Source organism: Sus scrofa, unplaced genomic scaffold, assembly GCF_000003025.6.
Source record: "Sus scrofa isolate TJ Tabasco breed Duroc unplaced genomic scaffold, Sscrofa11.1 Contig26, whole genome shotgun sequence".
Lineage (NCBI taxonomy): Eukaryota > Metazoa > Chordata > Mammalia > Artiodactyla > Suidae > Sus > Sus scrofa.
The window spans coordinates 556,952-579,843 of NW_018085136.1; the positions used below are offsets into that span (position 1 = coordinate 556,952).

The following is a 22,892-nucleotide window of genomic DNA, read 5'->3' on the forward strand; positions in this document are numbered from 1 at the left end:
TTTAGAGTATCTGGTCTTATATCTAGGCCTTTAATCCATTTTGAGTTTCTTCTTATGTATGGCATTAGGGAGTGTTCCAATTTCATTCTTTTCCATGTGGCTGTCCAGTTTTCCCAGCACCACTTATTGACAAACTGTCCTTTCTCCATTGTATATTACTGCCTCCTTTGTCCTAGATTAGTTGGCTGTTGGTGCATGGATTTAATTCTGGGCTTTCTATCCTGTTCCACTTATCTATATTTCTGTCTTTGTGCCAGTAGCATACGGTTTTGATGATTGTTGCTTTGTAGTAGAGTCTGAAGTCCAGGAGCCTGATTCTCCCATCTCCATTTTTCTTTTTCAGGATGTCTTTTGCTATCCTGGGTCTGTTGTGCTTCCAAACAAACTTTAAAATATTTTGTTAAAGTTCTGTGAGGAATGTCCAAGGTAATTTGATAGAGATTGCATGGAAATGTAGATTGCCTTAGGTAGTATAGTCATTTGGAAAATATTAACTCTTCCAATCCATGAGCATAGTGTATCTTCCCAACTAGTTGTGTCATCTTTGATTTCTTTCATCAATATCTTATAATTTTCAGAGTACAGGTCTTCTGTCTCTTTAGGAATGTTTTTTTTTTTTTTTCTCTTGGATGTGATGGTAAACGGGATTGCTTCCTAATTTCTCTTTCTTCACTTTCATTGTTAGTGTATAGAAATGCCATCAATTTCGTTTTTTTGGGGGGGGAATCATTTTTTTGATTTGTTTGTTTTCTTTTGTTTTTTAGATTTTTTTTCCCTAGCTGTACAGCATGGGGATGAAGTTATTCTTACATGTATATATTTTTTCTCCCACCCTTAGTTCTGTTGCAATATGAGTATCTAAACATAATTCTCAATGCTACTCAGCAGGATCTCCTTGTAAATCTATTCCAAGTTGTATCTGATAACCCCAAGCTACCGATCCCTCCCACTCCCTCCCTCTCCCATCAGGCAGCCACAAGTCTTTTCTCCAAGTCCATGATTTTCTTTTCTGTGGAGATGTTCATTTGTGCTGGATATTAGATTCCAGTTATAAGTGATATCATATGGTATTTGTCTTTGTCTTTCTGGCTCATTTCACTCAGGATGAGTCTCTAGTTCCATGCATGTGGCTGCAAATGGCATTATGTCATTCTTTTTATGGCTGAGTAGTATTCCATTGTGTATATATACCACCTCTTCCAAATCCAATCATCTGTTGATGCACATCTGGGTTGTTTCCATGTCCTGGCTATTGTGAATAGTGCTGCAATGAACATGTGGCTGCATGTTCTCTTTTAAGTAGTGTTTTGTCCGGATATATGCCCAAGAGTGGGATTGCAGGGTCATATGGAAGTTCTATGTATAGGTTTCTAAGGTATCTCCAAACTGTTCTCCAGAGTGGCTGTACCAGTTTCTATTCCCACCAACAGTGCAGGAGGGTTTCCTTTTCTCCACAGCCCCTCCAGCACTTGTTATTTGTGGAGTTATTAATGATGGTCATTCCGACTGGTGTGAGGGGGTATCTCGTGGTAGTTTTGACTTGCATTTCTCTTCTAATCAACGATGTTGAGCATGTTTTCATGTGTTTGCTGGCCATCTGTATATCCTCCTTGGAGAACAGTCTATTCAGGTCTTCTGCCCATTTTTCCATTGATTGATTGGTTTTTTTGCTGTTGAGTTGTATAAGCTGCTTATATATTCTGGAGATTAAGCCCTTGTCCGTTGCATCATTTGAAACTCTTTTCTCCCATTCTGTAAGTTGTCTTTTGGGTTTCTTTTGGGTTTCCTTTGCTGTGCAAAAGTTTTTCAGTTTGATTAGGTCCCATGGGTTTATTTTTGCTCTAACTTCTATTGCTTTGGGAGACTGACCTGAGAAAATCTTCATGAGGTTGATGTCAGAGAGTGTTTTGCCTATGTTCTCTTCTAGGAGTTTGATGGTGCCCTGTCTTATATTTAAGGCTTGAAGCCATTTTGATTTTATTTTTGTGCATGGTGTGAGGGTGTGTTCTAACTCCATTGCTTTGCATGCAGCTGTCCAGGTTTCCCAGCAATGCTTGCTGAATAGAGTTTCTTCTTCCCATTTTATGTTCTTGCCTCCCTTGTCAAAGATTAATTGACCATAGGTGTCAGGGTTTATTTCCAGGTTCTCTATTCTGATCCATTGGTCTGTCTGTCTTTTTTGATACCAGTACCACACGGTTTTGATGACTGTGGCTTTGTAGTATTTCTTGAAGTCTGGGAGAGTTATGCCTCCTGCTTGGTTTTTGTTTCTCAGGATTGCTTTGGCGATTCTGGGTCTTTTGTGGTTCCATATAAATGTTTGGTTTGTTTGTTGTAGTTCTGTGAAAAATGTCCTGGGTAATTTGATAGGGATTGCATTGAATCTGTAGATTGCTTTGGGTAGGGTAGTATGGCCATTTTTACAATGTTGAATCATGGACTTGGAGAATAGACTTATGGCTGCCTGATGGGAGAGGGAGGGAGGGGGAGGGATCGGTAGCTTGGGGTTATCAGATACAACTTAGAATAGATTTACAAGGAGATCCTGCTGAGTAGCATTGAGAACTATGTTTAGATACTCATGTTGCTACAGAACAAAGTGTGGGGAAGAAAAATGTAATGTATACATGTAAGGATAATGTGATCCCCTTGCTCTGCAGTGGGAAAAAATAAATAAAAATAATAGTAATAAATGAAAAAAGGTACACCAAGAAAAAGTTAACAAAAATTTCTCTCTATCCCTCATTGTTTCTTTACAGCCAAGAAAATATATGTTAATATTGACTTCCTCTGCTTTTAATTTTTAGACTCCTACCCCTTTCTCTTTTGTGAAAAATAATTTATATACTTGATTTTACCTGTCTTTGGAAATTGCTCATGTTATAGGGATTCTTCCTATGTACATAATTAAATTTGTTTTTTTCTATTTTTAAAATGTTTCATATCAATTTAATTTTATATCTGCCTACAGAACATGAGGGTGGAATTAATTTTTTTCCATCCTCAAAACCTCATTACTTCTAAAAAGGTCACCTCCAGAATGGAGGCTTCCAGACCTCTCTAATTGTCATATTCTCTGCCTGCTATATTTTCCTAACACAACATGCATCTTTTTATATTTGAGGATAAATTTCTCCATTCAATGAAGACTTTTTTACATTAGATTTGGAAATGTTCATTGGATTTAATACCCATTGTTTTTACTTCATGATAATTTTGAGAATAGAATTAATTATTTGGTACTTAATTAATGTTGGGTACTTCAAATAGACAAGATTCATTGGTATGGAAACTACATAATGTATTTTGTATTAAGTGCTTAATACAAAGCACTTAATGTTCCAAATTCACTTAGTAAACACACAAAGAATTTAAGTATATCAAATTATTGTTTGAATGAAAGAATGAAGCAAAATATTGGGATCATAAGAAAGGTTACCTCTACAAAGAAGGAAGTAACATATATAAATTCTAGACACATAATGAAGTATGACATATTTGGGTAATTGCAACCTTTCTTAAGATTGGGCTTTAGAATAAATATCTGTTTTATCAATTAAAGTATTTGAAACATTATTTCTCTTGTATCATGCAAAATATTTTTACAGATACAATAAACACAATGTGTATGTGTGTGTGTAGTATAAATATTTAAAACTACCCTTTGAGTTTCAGTTTTTCCAGGGCCTCTTTCACCTCCTTGTTCCTTAAGGTATAAATCAGAGTGTTTAACATGAGAATCACAAGGCTGTAAAACAGTGAGGTCATTTTGTCTTGATCTAGAGAGTAGGAAGAAATTGGCCTGAAACAAGTGAAGAATATAGTTGCCTGAAAAATTGCAATAGTTAGGTGTGAAGTATAGTGGAGAAAGCTTTGGATCACTCTTCAGCTGAGCTGATCTTCAAAATGGAGAGAATAATACAACTATAAGAGACAAGGACTCCTGAAATGTAGCTCAGTACAATGAAGCCAAAAATGGTGAATATCACTAACTCATTGACCTGTGTTTCTGAGCAAGATGGCAATAGGAGAGGAGGAATATCACAGAAGAAATGGTTAATGCAATTTGACCAACAGAAGCATAAGCATAATGCTACTGTTGTGTGTATCAAAGCATACACTATTCCCACCATGTAAACTCCAGCCATGAGCAGGGAGCAAATTCTCCTACATATGCTGACTGTATAGAGCAAGGGTTGCTAATGGACTTGTACTGATCAGAGGCCATCACTGCCAGCAGTAGACACTCAGAATCTGCAAAGATGTAGAAGATCAAGAATTGTAGAGCACAGCCATAGAAGTGGATTGACTTGTTATTGGCAATTAGGTCCACCATCATCTTGGGCCCAATTGCTGTGGAATAGCAGAGGTCACAGAAAGAGAGGTGGCTGAGGAAAATGTACATAGGTGTGTGCAGCTGGGGATCCATTTGAACTAAAGTCATCATTCCAAGGTTTGCCAGAAGATTAATGAGGTAAACAAGTAGAAATGTGGTAAAAAGTGTCCTTTGTTCTCCAGGTTATTAGTAATTCCTAGGAAAATAAATTGTCAAGGAGGAGCTATTTCCTCTATCACTTCTCTGTTCTTGTCTAAATTTCTGAGAAAATGATCAAGAAAATGACACATGCATGTGTAGCATTTCTGTACCTCTGCAAAATATCATAGGGCAGAATTTGATTTCTTTCATTCAGTGCATTTTTATATTTAGAAAATTATCCAATCTTGTGTCCACTTATTAAAGAGGCCTTGCTATCTATTCCCTAATAGCAAAAATTATCTGAGAAAGGACATTATGAAACTTAGATGAGAATCTAAATGTCACTCATGAGGTATGTTACTTTCTACAGCTCTTCTCTATCTTTGCTTGCCTTTCCTCAGGGAGTAAATATGGATGGATTTACCTCTCCAGTCCTCTTCAAAATCATATGGAAGATTTTGTTATAGATACCAGGCTCTTAAGTTATAGGACTAAACTTTTTCTATGTATGAAAATATTCACATGGATAGAAAAAAATGTTTACAATTTTTGTTTCTCAAAAATATGATTGATTTAAGAATTTTTTTTCCTAATTTTAGAAACAGTGATAAATTAAAAATATTTTCAGTAATAAATTAAAAAATGTCAAATATTTCACTGGTTTTTGTTTGTGTTTAATTCAGTATTTGGTGAGCCACAAAATAAGTATTATTGTATTATTGACCTGTTTTCTCAAAGTTTATTATTGCTTTTCCACAATACACTTTACCTCTTTGTGGAGTGGTTATTGTCAAAACAGTCTCTTTCCTAGTGGAAGAAAAGAGCTAAGAGAAATTGAAAACAACAGAGTTTACCACACATGTTTACATGACTTTAGATTTTAAATAGTGGTTTTTGTTATAAAATAGAAATGATGAGCAGCCATACATGCTTATAAGACACATAGACTGCTCTCCCTTGTGATTTACCCTAGTATTTACCCTAGTGTCATGTGTTTGCATGTGTACATACTTTTACTATATAAGAGTATAGAATGTAAATAGTGGACTTTTTCCATAGAACTAAGTAAATATATTAAATGGTTCATATGAAGATGAATTCAACACATTTTTATTTTAATGTGGTACCTACAATAAAACAAAACATAGCTTAAATTAGCACATACATTTGCTCAATAATAAATAGAGAAAAGTCTTTCCTATGAACCAAGAGCAAAATAAAATAAATAAAATGTTATATTGTGGATATTAACATGTTTTGACAGATTCTTCCTGTTCTGAGAAGAAATTATAGTTGTTAGTCATTAAATACAAAATTTAATGAGTGAGCAGGTATAGGCATAAGATGCTTTATTCGTGAATCTCTCTCTCTCTCTTTTTTCTCAGAAAGGTAAGTTTTGCTCCCACATTTAAAATAGGACATTTAAACCTAACTGAGATAAGGAGGGCTTGAGTTCATGAACAATAGGCAGATGACCTTTCATTTTACCAGGCACTTTGGGACTTAAATCTCTGAAGTTACAATTGCCCTTAGGCTTTGATGTTATGCAAACACTCCATTAATTATAGTTCTGCTTCTGTATGTTCTCCCTCTGCATTCAGAAACAAATTAGCATAGGCTGATCATTTAGCCTTCACAATTGTCACCAAATTGATCTATGTTAGGAAGAAAACTGCAAATTGTTTTTATGGTTTATTTCACAGTTAACCTCTTTCAACATCCTCTTTCTCTAGTCAGAAGAAATCTAATGAAACTCAAACAGATCCCTGCTTAATCTTCTCTAACTCCTTTTAATTGTGCTTTTGAAACCGTCTCCTTCACTTCCTCATTTAGGAGAGTTACTACATTTTGATCATAATTTTAATTGAAATATAATACATGTACCATAAAAGTCAAAGATCTAATGCATAGAGTTATTTGGATTTAATACATTTCATACCAATATATACTTTGAGAATATTTTGATCACTGCAATAAAGAAACTGATACCTATTTCCTGTCACTCCCCTCCTCCCCTCCCCCAGCCCTGGAAACCACTATTTTACTTTCTGATTCTAAGTAGTTTCCTCTTCAGTCATCTCATATAAACAGAATCAACCAATATGGGTCTATTTGCTGTAAGGCTTCTTTGGTAGAATATTTTCAAAGATCATTCATGTTGTAGAATGTGTTAGATTTTTGTTTCATTAAAGGGTAGAATAATATTTCATTTTATGCATATAATGCACTTTATTGATCTGTTATTTCATTGGATGAATGCTGTTTCTACCCTTTGTTATGAATAATGATTCTATATGTTTCTGGTCAATACTACCTTTCAACTCTGCTTTCATCGTCACACATGTCTAACCCCCATCCTCCAACTGAAAGGCCAGTCAAGTGAAAATCCCCCTCGTCTGGACTCGGAAGAGGCAACACCCCAAATCACTCACGAGAAGCGGTCTTGATGCAAACAGCAAGAGGATTTTTATTCCGAGCGCGCTGGGGCCCACAGTCGTATGCCACGCAGGGGTAGAGGACTGCGGCCCCGAGTGTGGAGTCGTGACAGCTTTTATGGGGTTCACAACAAAGCCCGCGCTTTTACAAACTAATCATTTTAAAATATCACAAACCAGTCAATTCAAAACTTCGAGAGCCCGCGCTTTGTGGACCAATTAATTTTAAGTTGTTCTGGAGTTACGTGTTTGTGCCTGTCCCTGGGTGGGGGAGACATATTGTCGCCAAGATATATTTATCAGGATTTTCAACATTTTGTGGAGCAACCGATCTTACTGGGGTCGGTTAGGCGATTAACTTCTCCTCTTTTTATCTTATGCAAGCAGCTTTACAGAAGCCAAACAAGCAGTTAGGAACCCTTTTTCCTGTTATCTCAAGCAGTTTCAAGAAGTTTCATGCATAGAGGCACATACTCAGGGGCCTGTTTTTCCCCTTCCACATAGTTTTGTACAGAACAGAAAGCAAGCCCTAAAACAGCAAAAAGTATGATCTTTTACCTATAGGGAACAGGGTCTGGAATTTGAGGGCATTTAGAGCTTCTTATTAACTTCCTGGGTTCTGGGAGGGTCAGGTTGCATTTTCATCCTTTCATTCCCCACTTCTTCTCTTGTTAATAGTTCTAATCTTAGAACTAGGAAGGCTAAAGGTCAGTTTCTCCTTGGCTCGGAAGGCCTTGGTACTGCTGTCTAAGTACCATGATCCAAACTGCACTCACTTGTTCTCTAACAAAGGCAACAAACCGATTAATTAAGCAAGACCCAACTGTAAGCAACAGGAGCAGTATTACTAGGGGTCCTGTTAGAGCAGAAAGCAGGGTGGTCACCCATGGGGACTTGTTGAACCATCCCTCAAACCATCCTTGGCCAGCCTCTTTTTCTCTGTGACGTTTTTCTAACCTTTCTCTGAGCTTGCTCATGGAGTCCCTGATAGCTCCCGAATGATCCACATAAAAGCAGCATTCCTCTTTTAAGGCTACACATAACCCACCTTCTTTTAGAAATAACAGATCTAACCCCCTTCTGTTCTGTAGAACCACTTCAGATAAGGAGGTTAGGGATTCCTCTAGGTTACTGACAGATTTTTCTAGGGCTTGGAGATCTTCCGTTACAATTCGATGTAGGTCACTAAGTCCTTTCTCCAGCTGTTGTGGTCCTGTGATTAGGGCAGCCGTTCCTGTTCCCACGCCTGCAGCCACTCCCAATCCGAGCATTACAGCTAGTGTCAGGGATATGGGTTCTCTTTTTGGCTGATTATATCTATAGTCATATTCATCAAGGACCGCTTTTTCGGGATAGTAGTACACCCGGGGGACAATTTGGACCATAACGCAAAAGTCTTTAGTTTGGTTGAAAACCAGGGTGGAAACACAAGGGGTTAATCCAGTATTACATGCCCACCACCTGTCATAACCGGGTACCAGATACTGACTCTCAGAGGTTCGATTAAAGGCTTCAGTGTGGTTACAAAGGTGTTGGTGGGATGGGGGAACCCTCCCTATGCAGGTGCCTTTTCCAGAAACCTCAGTAAGGGTAAGCTTATTTTGGGATCCCCATGTACATTGGTCTCTATGTTCCTTTGTCACATTGAATTTCCCTCCTCTAGCCGTTCCTCATAGTAAGGTGGGCCTGAAGCTAAGCAAAGCCAACAAGAAGAGGTAGCCTCTGGAGTTGTGGAGTTAAGAGCTTGAAAAGCTCCCTGGATGAGGCTAAAAAGTTTTGCCCCTGTTTTAATAGTGATGTTAGGCTCAGTGGGGACTGATCCAGAGGCTGTATTGTAATCAGAGGGGTTAAGAGATGGCCTCTGTTCTTGGATTGGAGGTCCTTGTTCGGCCAAACACTTATTTGGTCCTATAGCAACCGGAGGTTCCATCTGAGTTTCTATTCTGAGGCGAATAGTTAGAATAGATCCTTTCCTTCTCCCAGAGCCTCCATAGTACACTATTCCCCAAGACATACCATTTACCCACTTTTGAATATTTTCTTGTTTTCCTTTTTCAGTGAAACTTATTTTTAAGTAATCTAGGTCTAACAAATTACAGCTTATTTGCTTATTTCGTACATCTTTTTGTACCTGCTGTTGCCAATCTTTCCATTTCCCATGGCGGTAATTAAATTGATTATAACTGGTAGGATTGTTAACAAAAGAGTAACTTACTCTGTCTTGCTGAGAGACTGGCCATTTCCAATTCCCATCATTAGAAGTTACGCAGCTCCATTGCTTGCAAAAGAAATCCTGAGGATTTCCACAATATTCTTCATTATTTGGGGGTCCTGGGCAAACATAAAACCCATAAGCACGGAGTACATCGGGGGGTGTGGCCTGGTCGTTGAGACCAGGGATTACCGATCGAAGGCAGACATATAACTCAGGCCACCAGGTCCCTAAGGGAGCCTCCCCTTGAGTGCTGTTAATAGTAATACCTGTACTGGAGTCAGTAAGTAACCAGGTGAGAGATAAGGGTTTGTGGGAGTTCGGGCGTTTACCATTAACTTGAGGAGTTATTTACAGAGTAAGGAACCAAGCGATGGAGGCGAAGCTTAAGGGGGTTTTCAGTCTTTTCGGCTCTCCACCCCGAATCGGGAGGTGGCGCCGGCTTAACGTGGGATGCATGGATCTAGGTGGAGATTCCTTCAACTTTTACAGCCGTTGGTGTGGTCAAAAGTACGAGATAAGGGCCCTTCCACCGAGTCTCGAGGTTTCCTGCACGGTGGCGTCTAACATAGACTGAATCTCCAACTTGGAAGCGATGTGGAACTTGCAAGTCTCCTCCTGAGTAGGCCTCCCAGAGCTGCTTCCATGCTCGCTGCCTCACCTACTCGAGTGCCTTAAGCCTAGAGAACAAAGGCTGGGAAAGCAGTACATCAGCACTATGTACAAAGGCAATTTCTGCCAACCGGGGGGGGGTCCCCCATAGAGCAATTCATAAGGGGTCAGCCCAAACTGTCCAGGGGTGTTCCTAACCCTAAAAAGCACAAAGGGCAGGAGAGCTATCCAATCATTAATGCCAGTCTCTGTGGTCAATTTGGTAAGGGTCTCTTTAATGGTTCTATTCATCCTCTCTACCTGTCCTGAGCTTTGGGGTCTGTATGCACAATGCAGTTTCCAATCAATCCCCAATATCTTGGCCAGTCCCTAACTTACCTGGGCAACGAAAGTTGGACCATTGTCTGACCCTATTACCTTAGGTATTCCAAATCTTGGAAAAATTTCCTCCAGTATTTTTTTAGCCACCACAGTTGAAGTCTCTTTCTTAGTAGGATAAGCCTCTACCCATCCTGAAAAGGTGTCTACAAAAGCCAATAGACATTTGTTTCCGTATTTAGCCGGCTTTACCTCAGTGAAGTCCACTTCCCAGTGAGCACCTGGGTGGCTTCCCCTTAGTCTCTTTCCTGGAGGTATTCTGGAAGGATTAGCATTAACCAGCTGGCAGGGCACACAATGTTTGACCACCGAGTCAGCCACTCCTGGTAGCCTCAGAACATGATAAGGGGATGTTCTGATCAACTGCTGCAGGTGTTTAGTTCCTAGGTGGGTTAGACGATGTATCTGTTGGACATATTCTAACCCTTCTTTGTGGGGCAGGATTTCCTTCCCATCTGAGGTATAGCAGGTCCCCTCTGGAGTCTCAGAGAACTGGTCTATCTTTTTTATCTCTTGCCAGTCTTCTAGGGTGTACTGTCGTCCGGGTTCTGGGGCTTTGGGCATTTCTATTATAGGCAGAAGGTTAACACCCTGGGCTGCCTGCTTGGCAACCCGGTCAGCCATCTGGTTCCCTCTGGATATGAGATCTTTGGCTTTCTGATGTCCAGGACAGTGTATAATAGCTAGCCTTTTTGGCAAATGTAAGGCTTCTAATAGGCTTAGAATTTCCTCTTTGTTCTTTATTTCCCTCCCTGCTGAGGTAAGCAACCCCCTTTGCTTATAGATGGCCCCGTGTACGTGTGCAGTCGCAAAAGCATACCTGCTGTCCGTATAAATGTCTATGGATTTCCCTTCGGCCAGCTGCAAAGCTTGCGTGAGGGCCATGAGCTCAGCCTTTTGTGCTGAAGTCCCTTCCAGCAGGCTGCTGGCCCAGATCGTGTGGGTCCCGTCCACCACTGCCGCCCCGGCCATCCTCTTACCTTCCACCACATAGCTGCTTCCGTCAGTGAACCAGGTCAGCACTTCTCCAGTCAGCGGTATGTCTGTAAGGTCCTTGCGGACCCCAGTCTCCTCGATTAACAGTTGATGGCAATCATGAGTCACTGGTTCATCAGTCTCTTCAGGCAGAAGAGTGGCAGGGTTGAGAGCGGCTCGTGGAGCGAACGTGACCCTCTCTGTGAGAAGCAGGCTTTGATAGCGGGTCATGCAGACGTTGGTCATCCATCGGTCTGGGGGCTGCCGAACGATGTTCTCCAACGCATGGGGGGCTATTACAGTTATATTCTGTCCCAAAGTCAATTTGTCAGCGTCCTTGACCAGTATGGCCACAGCTGCGATAGCCTTCAGGCATACGGGCCAACCACTGGCTACAGGATCGAGCTTCTTTGACAGGTAGGCAACAGGTCTCCTCCATGGTCCTAAGGTTTGGGTTAAAACTCCCCGGGCTACTCCCTTACGCTCATCCACATAAAGGGTAAAGGGTTTAGTTACGTCAGGGAGGGCCAGAGCAGGTGCGCTCAGCAGGGCCTTTTTGATAGCATCAAATGCCTTCTGGTGCTCAGGAGCCCAGGAGAATTCCCCTTTTTCTTTGGTTAGTGGGTAGAGTGGGGCTGCTAAGGTCGCAAACCGCGGGATCCACAGTCTGCAAAATCCAGCTGTCCCCAAAACTCTCTCACTTGTTTGGCTGTGGTTGGGGCCGGTATCTGGACTACAGTTTTCTTCCATGCCCCCGTCAGCCATCGCTGCCCACCCCACAAACTGTACCCCAAATATGTTACCTCTCTCCTGCAAATCTGGGCCTTCTTAGCGGAGGCTCTGTAGCCTAGGTCAGACAATTCCAGCAGTAGTGCCTTCGTACATTCTAAGCAGTCCTGTTTGGTGGCTCCCGCCAGAAGCAGGTCATCCACGTACTGGAGGAGGGTCACCTGAGGGTGTTGGATCCTGAAGTTGGCCAGGTCTCTGTGTAGGGCTTCGTCAAAGATGGTCGGGGAGTTCTTGAACCCTTGGGGCAGTCGGGTCCAGGTGAGCTGCCCGGTTCTTCCCGTACCTGGATCTCTCCATTCAAAGGCAAAAAGTGGTTGGCTAGTGGGATGTAATCTCAGGCAGAAGAAGACATCCTTTAAGTCCAATACTGTATACCAGCTCCATTGGGGCGGGAGAGCACACAAGAGGTTATAAGGGTTCGGGACCGTTGGGTGTATATCCTGCACCCATTTATTGACCTCTCTCAAGTCCTGTACTGGTCGATAGTCATTGGTCCCAGGCTTTCTAACCGGTAGCAGGGGAGTATTCCAGGGAGATTGGACAGGAACTAGGATGCCCTGTTGGATTAATCTTTGAACATGCGGCCGAATTCCTTCTTGAGCTTCTTTACTCAAGGGGTACTGTCTGACTGATACTGGTGTAGCACTGGCCTTCAGTTGAATAACCTGCGGGGGAACTTGCTTTGCCAAACCCATCCCTGCGGTTTCTGCCCAGGCTTGGGGAAACTGTTCCAACCAGAATTGTATATTTTGATCAGGCTTTACTAGGGGAGAATATAGTCGATATTCGTCATCTAATTGGAGGGTCAACACAGTGATAGGTTTGTTATTTGCAGACACTTCTGGTTTTCCTTGTTCAAAAGAAATTTGTGCTCCCATCTTGGTCAGTAAGTCTCTACATAAGAGGGGTGCTGGGCACTCAGGGATGATGACCAGAAACGAGTGGGTTACCCGTCCCACTCCCAAGTCAACTGTTCTTCGGGTAGTCCATGGATACTGTCGTTGCCCTGTGGCGCCCATCACCCAGGATTTTTTATCTTTTAGTTTTCCTAATGGCTATAGTAGCACTGAATGTTTCGCTCCGGTATCAACCAGAAACTCAACTGGTTGCCCCTCCACCTTTAAAGTTACCCTGGGCTCGGGGAGGGGGTCCGAACCCCGTCTTCCCTAGTCTTTATCTTCTTCCAGAGCTAGGACCTTCAGTCCTTTGTTTCCCTTCTTAGGGCAGTCCCTTGCCCAGTGTCCTTTTTCTTTACAATATGCACATTGGTCCTTGTCGAGTGGGGTCCTATTGCCCAGGTTCCCTGACTGTCTAGGGCCTGACCTAATTTTCCTAAAATCTCTCTCTCTTTCCCTATTGCTTTTCCTTTCAACCACTGCGGCCAAGATCTTAGTCAAATTCTTCTCTTGCCGTCTATCACGTCTTTCCTCCCTTTCCTCTCTTTCTCTCTCTTTTCTTTGTTCCCTTTCTTCTTCTGTCTCCCTTTTGTAATACACTTTCTCTGCCTCCTTCACTAGATCATGTAACTCAGCCTCCTGTAACCCTTCCAGTCTCTGAAGCTTCCTTCTGATATCCTGGGCCGATTGTCCTATGAAGGCCAGGGCCACTGAGGCTTTCTGGGCCTCCGAGGTAGGGTCAAAAGGGGTGAACCGCCTGAAGGCTTCCATGAGCCTCTCAAGAAAAACCGAGGGAGGTTCATTCGGTCCCTGCATCACCTCTCTTACCTTAGCCAAATTAGTGGGCCGTCTTGAGGCGCCCCGGAGACCTGCCACCAGAGCCTGGCGATAGATTTTCAAGCTCTCCCTACCTTCAGCCGTGTTGTAGTCCCAACCAGGGTGAGTCAGGGAAATCCCATGTCAATCTCATTTTGCAATTGCGTGGGTCGCCCGTCGGCCCCAGGAACATTTTTTCTAGCCTCTAACAGAATTCTCTCTCGCTCCTCAGTTGTGAAGAGTGTCTGCAGCAGCTGTTGACAATCATCCCAAGTAGGCTGGTGAGAGAACATAAGGGACTCCACCAACCCTGTGAGGTGTTGGGGATCCTCCGAAAAAGGGGGATGGTTAGTTTTCCAATTATAGAGATCTGCAGAAGAAAAGGGCCAATACTGGAGGGGCTGCAATTGGCCCCCCAGTATGGGAGGGCCGTACTTGCGCAGCGGTAATGTCACGATCTCGTCTGTCCGCTCCGGGGTGGTGCCCCTCCAGCTCCGAGTCCCTGCAGCAGGTCCCTCCACCGCCGGAGCTCCAGGAGGGGCAGAGGGTCCCCTCGCAGCACCCTGTGCCGGATAAGGGGGTGGGGGAACAGATTGGGGTTCTGGCCAAGCCGGCGGCTCCTCAATCTCAGGGTAGATATGAGGAGAGGGCTTGACTTTTTCAGCCGAGTGTTTGTTTTTCTCTCCAAGAGCCAGAATTCGGGGACCTGGCTTTCTTGGTTTATTCAGCCATGGTTTAACCCATGGCGGAGGATCCTCTGCCAAATCTTGCCACGTAAGGATATAGGGCTCCTGATCGGGATGAGAGCCGGGTCCAGTCTGAAAAATAATTGCTTTAACAGCCAGGATAATCTCAGAATTAAAGGTCCCCTCTGATGGCCATCCAACATTGAATGTCGGCCATTCAGAGGCACAGAAAGTCTGCCAAGGTCCCTTCTTAACCTGAACTGACAAATTATGAGCCCTGAATTTAACTTCAGTCCAATGGTCGAGAGTCAAACTAAGAGGGGTTGTCCCATATTAAAACTGTAGACAAGGACGCACAAGACAAAGATGCACAAAACAGAAACCAACAGATCCAGACACACACGACCCGTCCGCGTCTCCCACAAGCAGGCAAAAGAGTCGGACGGCCACGGAGGGGGAAGTTTTCACTTCAACAACAGAACTTGGTCCTCTGACCGACAGAAGGAGACCACCAGGCGTCCCTGGCTCTCCCCACCTCCCGGGGCATCCCCCAGGGTGGCAGCCTGTGATCCTCCTAGCACGTCTGCTGATCACAGTCCTCCAGTCCTCACGGTCTGAGAGGACAGCTGCAAAGCAAAAGCACGCATTACCGAGAATAGACACTCAGAACAGAGACGCCGGCCGACACACACACGTTCCAAAGGGGATCCCTTTACCTCCAAGTGGGTTCTCGGGTGTAAGGGGTGGTCACAGGATTCCCGGCCAACGCACCAAGTGAAAGGCCAGTCGAGTGAAAATCCCCCTCGTCCGGACTCGGAAGAGGCAACACCCCAAATCACTCACGAGAAGCGGTCTTGATGCAAACAGCAAGAGGATTTTTATTCCGAGCGCGCTGGGGCCCACAGTCGTACGCCACGCAGGGGTAGAGGACTGCGGCCCCGAGTGTGGAGTCGCGACAGCTTTTATGGGGTTCACAACAAAGCCCGCGCTTTTACAAACTAATCATTTTAAAATATCACAAACCAGTCAATTCAAAACTTCGAGAGCCCGCGCTTTGTGGACCAATTAATTTTAAGTTGTTCTGGAGTTACGTGTTTGTGCCTGTCCCTGGGTGGGGGAGACATATTGTCGCCAAGATATATTTATCAGGATTTTCAACATTTTGTGGAGCAACCGATCTTACTGGGGTCGGTTAGGCGATTAACTTCTCCTCTTTTTATCTTATGCAAGCAGCTTTACAGAAGCCAAACAAGCAGTTAGGAACCCTTTTTCCTGTTATCTCAAGCAGTTTCAAGAAGTTTCATGCATAGAGGCACATACTCAGGGGCCTGTTTTTCCCCTTCCACATAGTTTTGTACAGAACAGAAAGCAAGCCCTAAAACAGCAAAAAGTATGATCTTTTACCTATAGGGAACAGGGTCTGGAACTCGAGGGCATTTAGAGCTTCTTATTAACTTCCTGGGTTCTGGGAGGGTCAGGTTGCATTTTCATCCTTTCACAACCACATATTCAAGGAAAGTTAATTGACTTTTAATGTCTTTAATTTGTAATTTAAAATAATTAAATGTCTTTGAAGTTCCTATTATGGTTCAGTGGTTAACAAACCTGATTGGCATCCATGAGGATGCAGGCTTGATCCCTCGCCTAGCTCAGGGGGTTAAGGATCTGGTACTGCCATGAGCTCTGGTGTAGCCCTCAGAGGTAGCTTTGATCCTGCATTGCTGTTACCCTAGGCTGGTGGCTGCAGCTCCAATTGGACCCCTGGCCTGGGAACCTCCATATGCTGTGGGTGCAGCCCTGAAACAAGAGATAGACAAAAAAAATTAAATGTCTTTAATTTTTCTTTAAATATCCACCTCATTATTTCATAGTAAACTCTTCTCTGATTTATATTTATTCATTTCAGAATGTCTCTGCTACTTTTAAGCCTCAGGATTAAGATCAATGTTTATTTTGTATTTTCTAAACTCCATGGTAAAATGATTTGTAAAAGTGGTGCTTTATAAATATTAATTGGTAAATATTTCTGTCGATTAAAATGGAGAATTGTGTACAAAAAATAGAAATATTCTATTTGGAGATTTTTCTACTGATACAACTCATATTTACAAAGATGATTCACTTAAGACTGTGCATAGGTGATGATTTTTCTAAATCAGCAGTTACTTTTTTCGATCTTTTTATCTTTTTAGGACCACATGCACAGCATATGGAGCTTCCCAGGCTAGGAGTCCAATCAGAGCTGTAGCTGCTGGACTATGCCATAACCACAGCAATGTGGGATATGAGCCATGTCTACAACATACACCACGGATCACAACAATGCTGAGTCATTAACCCACTGAGCGAGGTCAGGGTTCAAACTCATGTTCCCATGGATGTTAGTTGGGATTTGTTAACCACTGAGCCACAATGGAAATGTCCATATTTTTTCTTAAAATAAGTCACTTGCCATTATCCATATCAGTTCTATGTAAAATTATAAAATACCAGAATATTCCTTTTAGGGTCTTCCTCTAATCCTCTTCAGCATATAGCAATGGAATTCTTTATTCTCCTAAAACTTTGGCCTACCATCTTGGTATCTACTGTGATTGGACTACTTCTCAGAGCTCCAGAACAAATCCTCCTTTCACAATGATCTGAATGATGAAAACATCTGTCACTATCCCTTCTACATGTGTACTTTTCAAGTACTGACAATTACAAAGTGATTTTGTAAGTATGTGCACGACAAAAGGTAAAAGAGATGTATGGATGTTCATAGATTTGATTAAAATATTAAAACTGTTAATAAATAAACCCAGAATTAAAAGTTACAGAGCTCTACAAGGGGCTAATGATAGTTTGGGAAGATTAAAGATAGCTATACACATTCTAAACATTTTCCTTACAGATGCAGTGCCTAGTTACCCTCCCTTTGAGTTCTACTTTAGCTGTTTTGACCAACAGAAATCATCAGAATTGTAAGTAACTTCTGGGTCTAGCCTTTAAGAAGACAATGTCTGAAACCCATGAGGTACCATGTAGGAAGTCCAACCAACCTGAGTAAACCATGTGGCAGGTTCAGATATTATGTGGAGTGAGAAGGGGAAAATCTGAGGCAATCTCTTAATCATTCTTATCCTGTGCCAGATATGAGTGACCTTACAGTCTAACCAATCATTCCTCTAAATACTTCATGTGACCTCAGTCAATATGAAAAAGAACAAAATAATGAGTCAATGGTCATTATTTTAAGTCATTTAGTCATTATTTATGTAACAAAAGATAACTAGAACTGTGTTGGTAAACACATCAGAGAGAATATTTTGGGAATGTTTATTTTTACTTTTATGTATATACACCCCCAAAATGAAGAAAATTGTTGAAAACCTTGTATCTGACAAAGAACATATGTCCCAAATATATGAAGAGTTCTCAATAATAAGAAGAAAACAAACAATATAAATTAAGCAAAGGATTGAACATACATTCCCACCAAAAAAAATGTATAAATTGCAAGGTCAGATATAATAGTTTATTCAGCTTCCTTATTTATTAGGGCAATGACCATAAACTTACAGCAACAGCTAAAGGGCCTAAAATTAAAAATACTGATCATACCTAACTTCCCTTTCATCTGAATTCTCATTTGGAATTTAACAGGAACACAGATTTTCATCTATGTTTGTGTTACTTTTCTGATTTTTTTTGAATTTTTTTCTTGTTTGTCTACCTTTTTTCTTCTCTGAAAAGCTAGGAAACTCATCAAGCTGGAATTTATGTAATAAGTACCTTTTTAGATACTTTGGAAAAATGTTTCATAGGGACAATGAGGCCTTTTTGTATGTCATGATCATTCTTGGTGTGATAATCCCAATACCAAAATACCAACTCTACTCCTGGGGAGACATTGTTGAGGCAAAACTCAAAACACATAATTAATTGCTAATAATTTTCCACCACTTAAAATCAAGAAATTGATGCATTTGTGTTACAAAAAAGTTTCCCTGTCATTATTGATCTCTCTGGTACACATCTGATGTGTAGAATTGTCCTTGATCACTTAATTTTATTCCTATCCAATGTATTTGTTTCCCTCAGGTGCTTTCTTTTCCTGTGGGATGCAAAATTCCCTTGTGTTATGTTTTATTCTGACAGAACCAAGCTTTAGCTTCTTAACACAGTTTCTCCTCAATACAATGTAGACAGCATCCCTTCAAACTCCCCCCACCAAACAATTTGAAACCTGAGTTTGGATAGCTATATTATCATTCTAAGGTGGATAAGCTAAACTATTTCCTAATTGGGATTTGAGTTTTCATTAAAATTGGAGAATGGGATTTATGTTTTCATTAAAAATGGAGATCTTAAAGAACTGAAAAACATGTCTTCTGGAGAAAATGTATTCTTCAGATACAAGCCAAGTGAGAAAAAAAAATCTATGTGTAAGGATTTCCTGGTGCACCTGGTGACACTAAAATTCTGTGCATGCAAAAGGCTGCCAAAAAGATTACTTTCTCCTCAATCCTGGAGTATTACCATATAGATTTCACTGCATGACAGCAAGATCATTATGTCTCATATCTGCTTGGAGAATGACTGGGAATGTCCATGGGTGGATAAAGATAGTGTTGTTCCACAAGAAAGGAAGCTCTTTTAATAACATAAAGATTAATCATAGGATGATATACGATATGAAATTATTCACTACATCATTTTCACAAATATATAATCAACACTCATTTTGTACAATAAACTATTAGTTTAAAAAATTAAAAAAAATTCATGCAATTGGATAATGAACATACTTTGTTTATGCACACTTTTTAGACTTTAAGACACATATAGAAAACTTTTATTGCACATACTCCCTCCTCAATTCAGGCCTCAACCACCCCACCTTTCTGTGCAGGCTGGGAGCCCAGTCCACCATAGGAGGCAGGAGGTACAATGAGTTGTGAGGGGCAGGGTGGGCCTCAGTAGTGCTAGCACTGATGACCTGAAGCCAGTGGAAAACAAGGGAAGACAACATGAGCTAGAAGTACTACATGGGGCTCATCAATGTGATGGAACAGGAGTCTGGCCAAGGCTCCCTGCCCATGTTCCACATCCACAGCAGGTACTAAGGGCTCAACTCACCCAAGGACTAGTTCAGGGGTCAGGTGCTAGCATCGCTGCCAATCCATGGACTTGCTGATCCTCTGGGTTGTGATGGTCAAACATGGTTCTTTGTCCCTCCAAACACCAAACAGTGTATTGCCTTGCTGCAGAAGGGAAATTGCATGTTTAAAAAGAAAATATCATGGGGCTTCTTTCCACAATGCAGTTGCTATAGTCATCTACCATAATAAATCCAAAGAGGAGCCAGTCACCATGACTCATCCAGGCACTGGAAATATATATTATTGCTGTCATGATTACAGAATTGAGGGGTAAAGATATTTTGAGTTATCTGGAGAAAAACATCTTTGTACAAATAACAATAGCTGTTGGAACTTGAATGCTGAAGGAGAACTTCAGCCATGGCTCTCTAGTCCTCGTGTCACTATCCTTTACTGCTTTGATGATTATTTCTTCAGAATGGCTTATATTCTACTTCATTCAGAAGATCAGGTACACAAATGCCTGAGACAGGAACCTGCATCATCTTGGAGATACAGCCAAGAAAGCCATAAGCAGACTGATGACCAGAATAGTCAAAAAAGGTGATAAGGAAACAGATCTAGACTTTGATCACTGTGGAGTCTTCAGACAGAGCTATAAGCAGAATGATGTCTGGATTCTCCCTGCACAGAATTTCCACAAATCCTGTGTTGTTCTCTGGCTTAGTGAACATTGTACCAGTCCTATATGCAGACAATATCTTTAAAGCCCTGGAAATTCTGTCAAATTTTCCATGTACAGATAATGTACCACTTGATATGGAAAGGTTCACCAGAACCCAAGCAGTTAACCAAAGATCAGCCCTAGGTGACCTTATCAGTGACAACTCCTTTGGCCTGGAGCCACTTCAAAATTTGGGGATCTCTTCTCTTCCTCAGGATGGGGAGTTCACTCCTAGAATGGGAGAGATCAACATCACAGTAACAAAATAATGGTTTATTATTGCCAGTTTTGGCCTTCTCAGTGCTCTCAGGCTCTGCTAAGTGATCATCAGAACTATAGCCAACTCGAATGCTAATGATGTAGAACTGTTTTGAAGAAGGAAAAAACTGCTTTCTGACAGATTACCTTGTAGGAAAAAATAACGTATTTTTGTGCATCATTTACCAGGCATGCCACTCAAGCATTTATTTTTAGTACATTTTATTTTTTCATAAAATTGCTAATGCCAGAGCATTACATTAAAAATAAATAATAAAATTAAAAAAGAAAAAAAGAAAAAAACCTTGCATCTGTTAAAGTATATTGCAAGGAAATTTTCAGGCATGAAAGATTCCTGCTCCCTGAATAAGTCCAAATTAAAAAATCATTACCAGCACCTCAGAAATTAACCACACACCCATCAAAAATTGATGTCCGATATACTTTAGTTTGGATATTTTTTGAGGTATAGAATATTAAAATCATACAGCTTTTACACATTTATTTCTGATTTTTATTTCACTCAATATTATTTTTGAGAATTTTTTCTATGTCAAGGAAGTATATTCATCCTCTTTGCTGTGTATTTTTCCTAGGTACAAACTTACCATAATATTATCTATCTGAGCTAGAGCAGAGATAAGTATACTTGACCTATGAAGTCCTTTGTGTGATGACCCTCAATGGCCTGACTCCCACAGGGATGTTGCTTAATGGAGTGTTGGCTGGAGAATGGCAGACCCTTCAAAATGCAATATGAGGATACTCTCCACTACATAGAATCTGCAGTTTTGAAGAAACAAAGTGTTTGCATAGGATAAATGAGAGAATGCCACCATGGAAAGATGGTGTTCAGCAAGATGGTTTCAAATCTCTGAACAAACATATGCCACTGAGAACCGCGGAACTGGTTCTTAAATGTGACTATTTCTTTAATATAGTCTTTGTATTTTTCAATTATGAACACATAACCTATTTCTAGAGAGACTCTCTTACTGGAACACAAATCCAAAAACTAATTTAGAATCTTTCTTGCCAGGGCTTTTGAGATTTATACCCTAGAATATTAAGAAGAAAAACTCTAAATTTCAGAATTATGGAGAATTACAGAATTACTCATTTAAGGTATTTTGAAAGAAGTGTGTACATTGTCAAAGTAAATTTTAATTCAAATCACATCACATCTGTAAAACCTGACATATTTTGTGTATGCATGTTTTCATTTTGCAAATATTTAGTATATAGACCTATGATGTCCAGGTATAGTATGTAGTGGTTACCTAGATGTTATGAGAAATTTTAGTTTATTGTGAATACTCAAGTTGCTTAAATAGCCAACAGGATGACATACTGCTGGCTTTCTATTGTTTTTAATGTTTTGATGCAAAGGAAATTTTCAAATTCTGGGAGTGGTTTTGATTAAGCAGTACAGTATAGAAGCAATGGTTCTGTTCAGTCATTCAGATGTTAGTGGAAGCATAAATGTCAAGACTGCATAGTGAATATTTTCTTTTGATAGTTATAGAACTGCTTGGTTAAACTAAATGGAACCATATACTATTTTTTCATAATTATTTACCTGAATTGACTGACACTATAGTTTGGTGTTTCCCTTTACTTTGGTGACCTGCTTCCCTCATGGCCTTGAATACAACTCAGAGCTCGAGGCAGCATCTATTGTTTGTTTGCTAGAAAGTGCAACGTGTAGGGTCCCCTGTCTAAGTTGGAAATATTACACATGTGCAGAACTATTTGAATATTTTATAAACAGCAGCACACAACAAATCCATGGATGGGCCACTGCTCCTATTTCTGTGTTGGGTTTTATTTGAATGATGTAGTCTGTTTTGACTTCTCACGCAAATCAGAAAATATTGTTAATGGAACTGAGATATATCCTTCAGAAAAAATTATCTCATGGATAGTTCATGGTAATTTGATGAATTAAATTCTTGTCTTCATAAGTTTTGCATTATTTTTTTAAATTTTGGTCACACTTATTTTGTATGAGCATGAGTAACTGAGCACTGGAAGACTCTGGGTGTCTATTATAGGCCTAAATCTATTATTTAAAATTACTCTTTCACTTAACTTTTAATTGAAAGAAAATATTATTATCTAGAATTTTGTTACAGAAGTATTTTGAATTTATTAGATGTTTTAACACTAACAAAAGATGACACTGCAAAAATATAATATTAAATAAATATTCAGCCTATTGAAACTCATATGAATTAGATGGCTTCATGTCACCAGTATTGCAGGTTAAAAACAGTCTAGAGGGGAGTTCTAATTGTGGCATTGAGGAAACAAACATGACAAGTATCTATGAGGATGCAGGTTCAATCCCTGGACTTCCACAGTAGGTAAAGGATCTGGCATTGCTGTGAGATCTAGTGTAGTTTGCAGACATGTTTTTGATACCATGTTCCCAGGTTGCTGTGGCTGTGGTGTTGTAGGCCAGTAGCTGCAGCTCCAATTGGACCCCTAGACTAGGAACTTCCATAGGCAGTAGATGTATCTTTAAAAAAGAAAAACAAACAAACA

At 40.8% G+C, this 22,892-nt stretch overlaps 1 protein-coding gene and 2 pseudogenes across 1 annotated transcript; 1 reads left to right on the forward strand and 2 right to left on the reverse strand.

Annotated features, from left to right (window-relative positions):
• Window positions 1-3,675: 3,675 nt before the first annotated feature.
• Window positions 3,676-6,820, reverse strand: LOC106504600 (annotated as a pseudogene).
• A 6,898-nt stretch (window positions 6,821-13,718) lies between these two features.
• Window positions 13,719-14,609, reverse strand: LOC110258635 (the record flags this gene model as incomplete). The annotated part of the gene is made up of 1 exon (XM_021081931.1): window positions 13,719-14,609. A coding segment is annotated over one exon (891 nt), but the record flags the coding sequence as incomplete, so codon positions are not given.
• A 4,602-nt stretch (window positions 14,610-19,211) lies between these two features.
• LOC100526129 lies at window positions 19,212-20,356 on the forward strand (annotated as a pseudogene).
• Window positions 20,357-22,892: the final 2,536 nt, after the last annotated feature.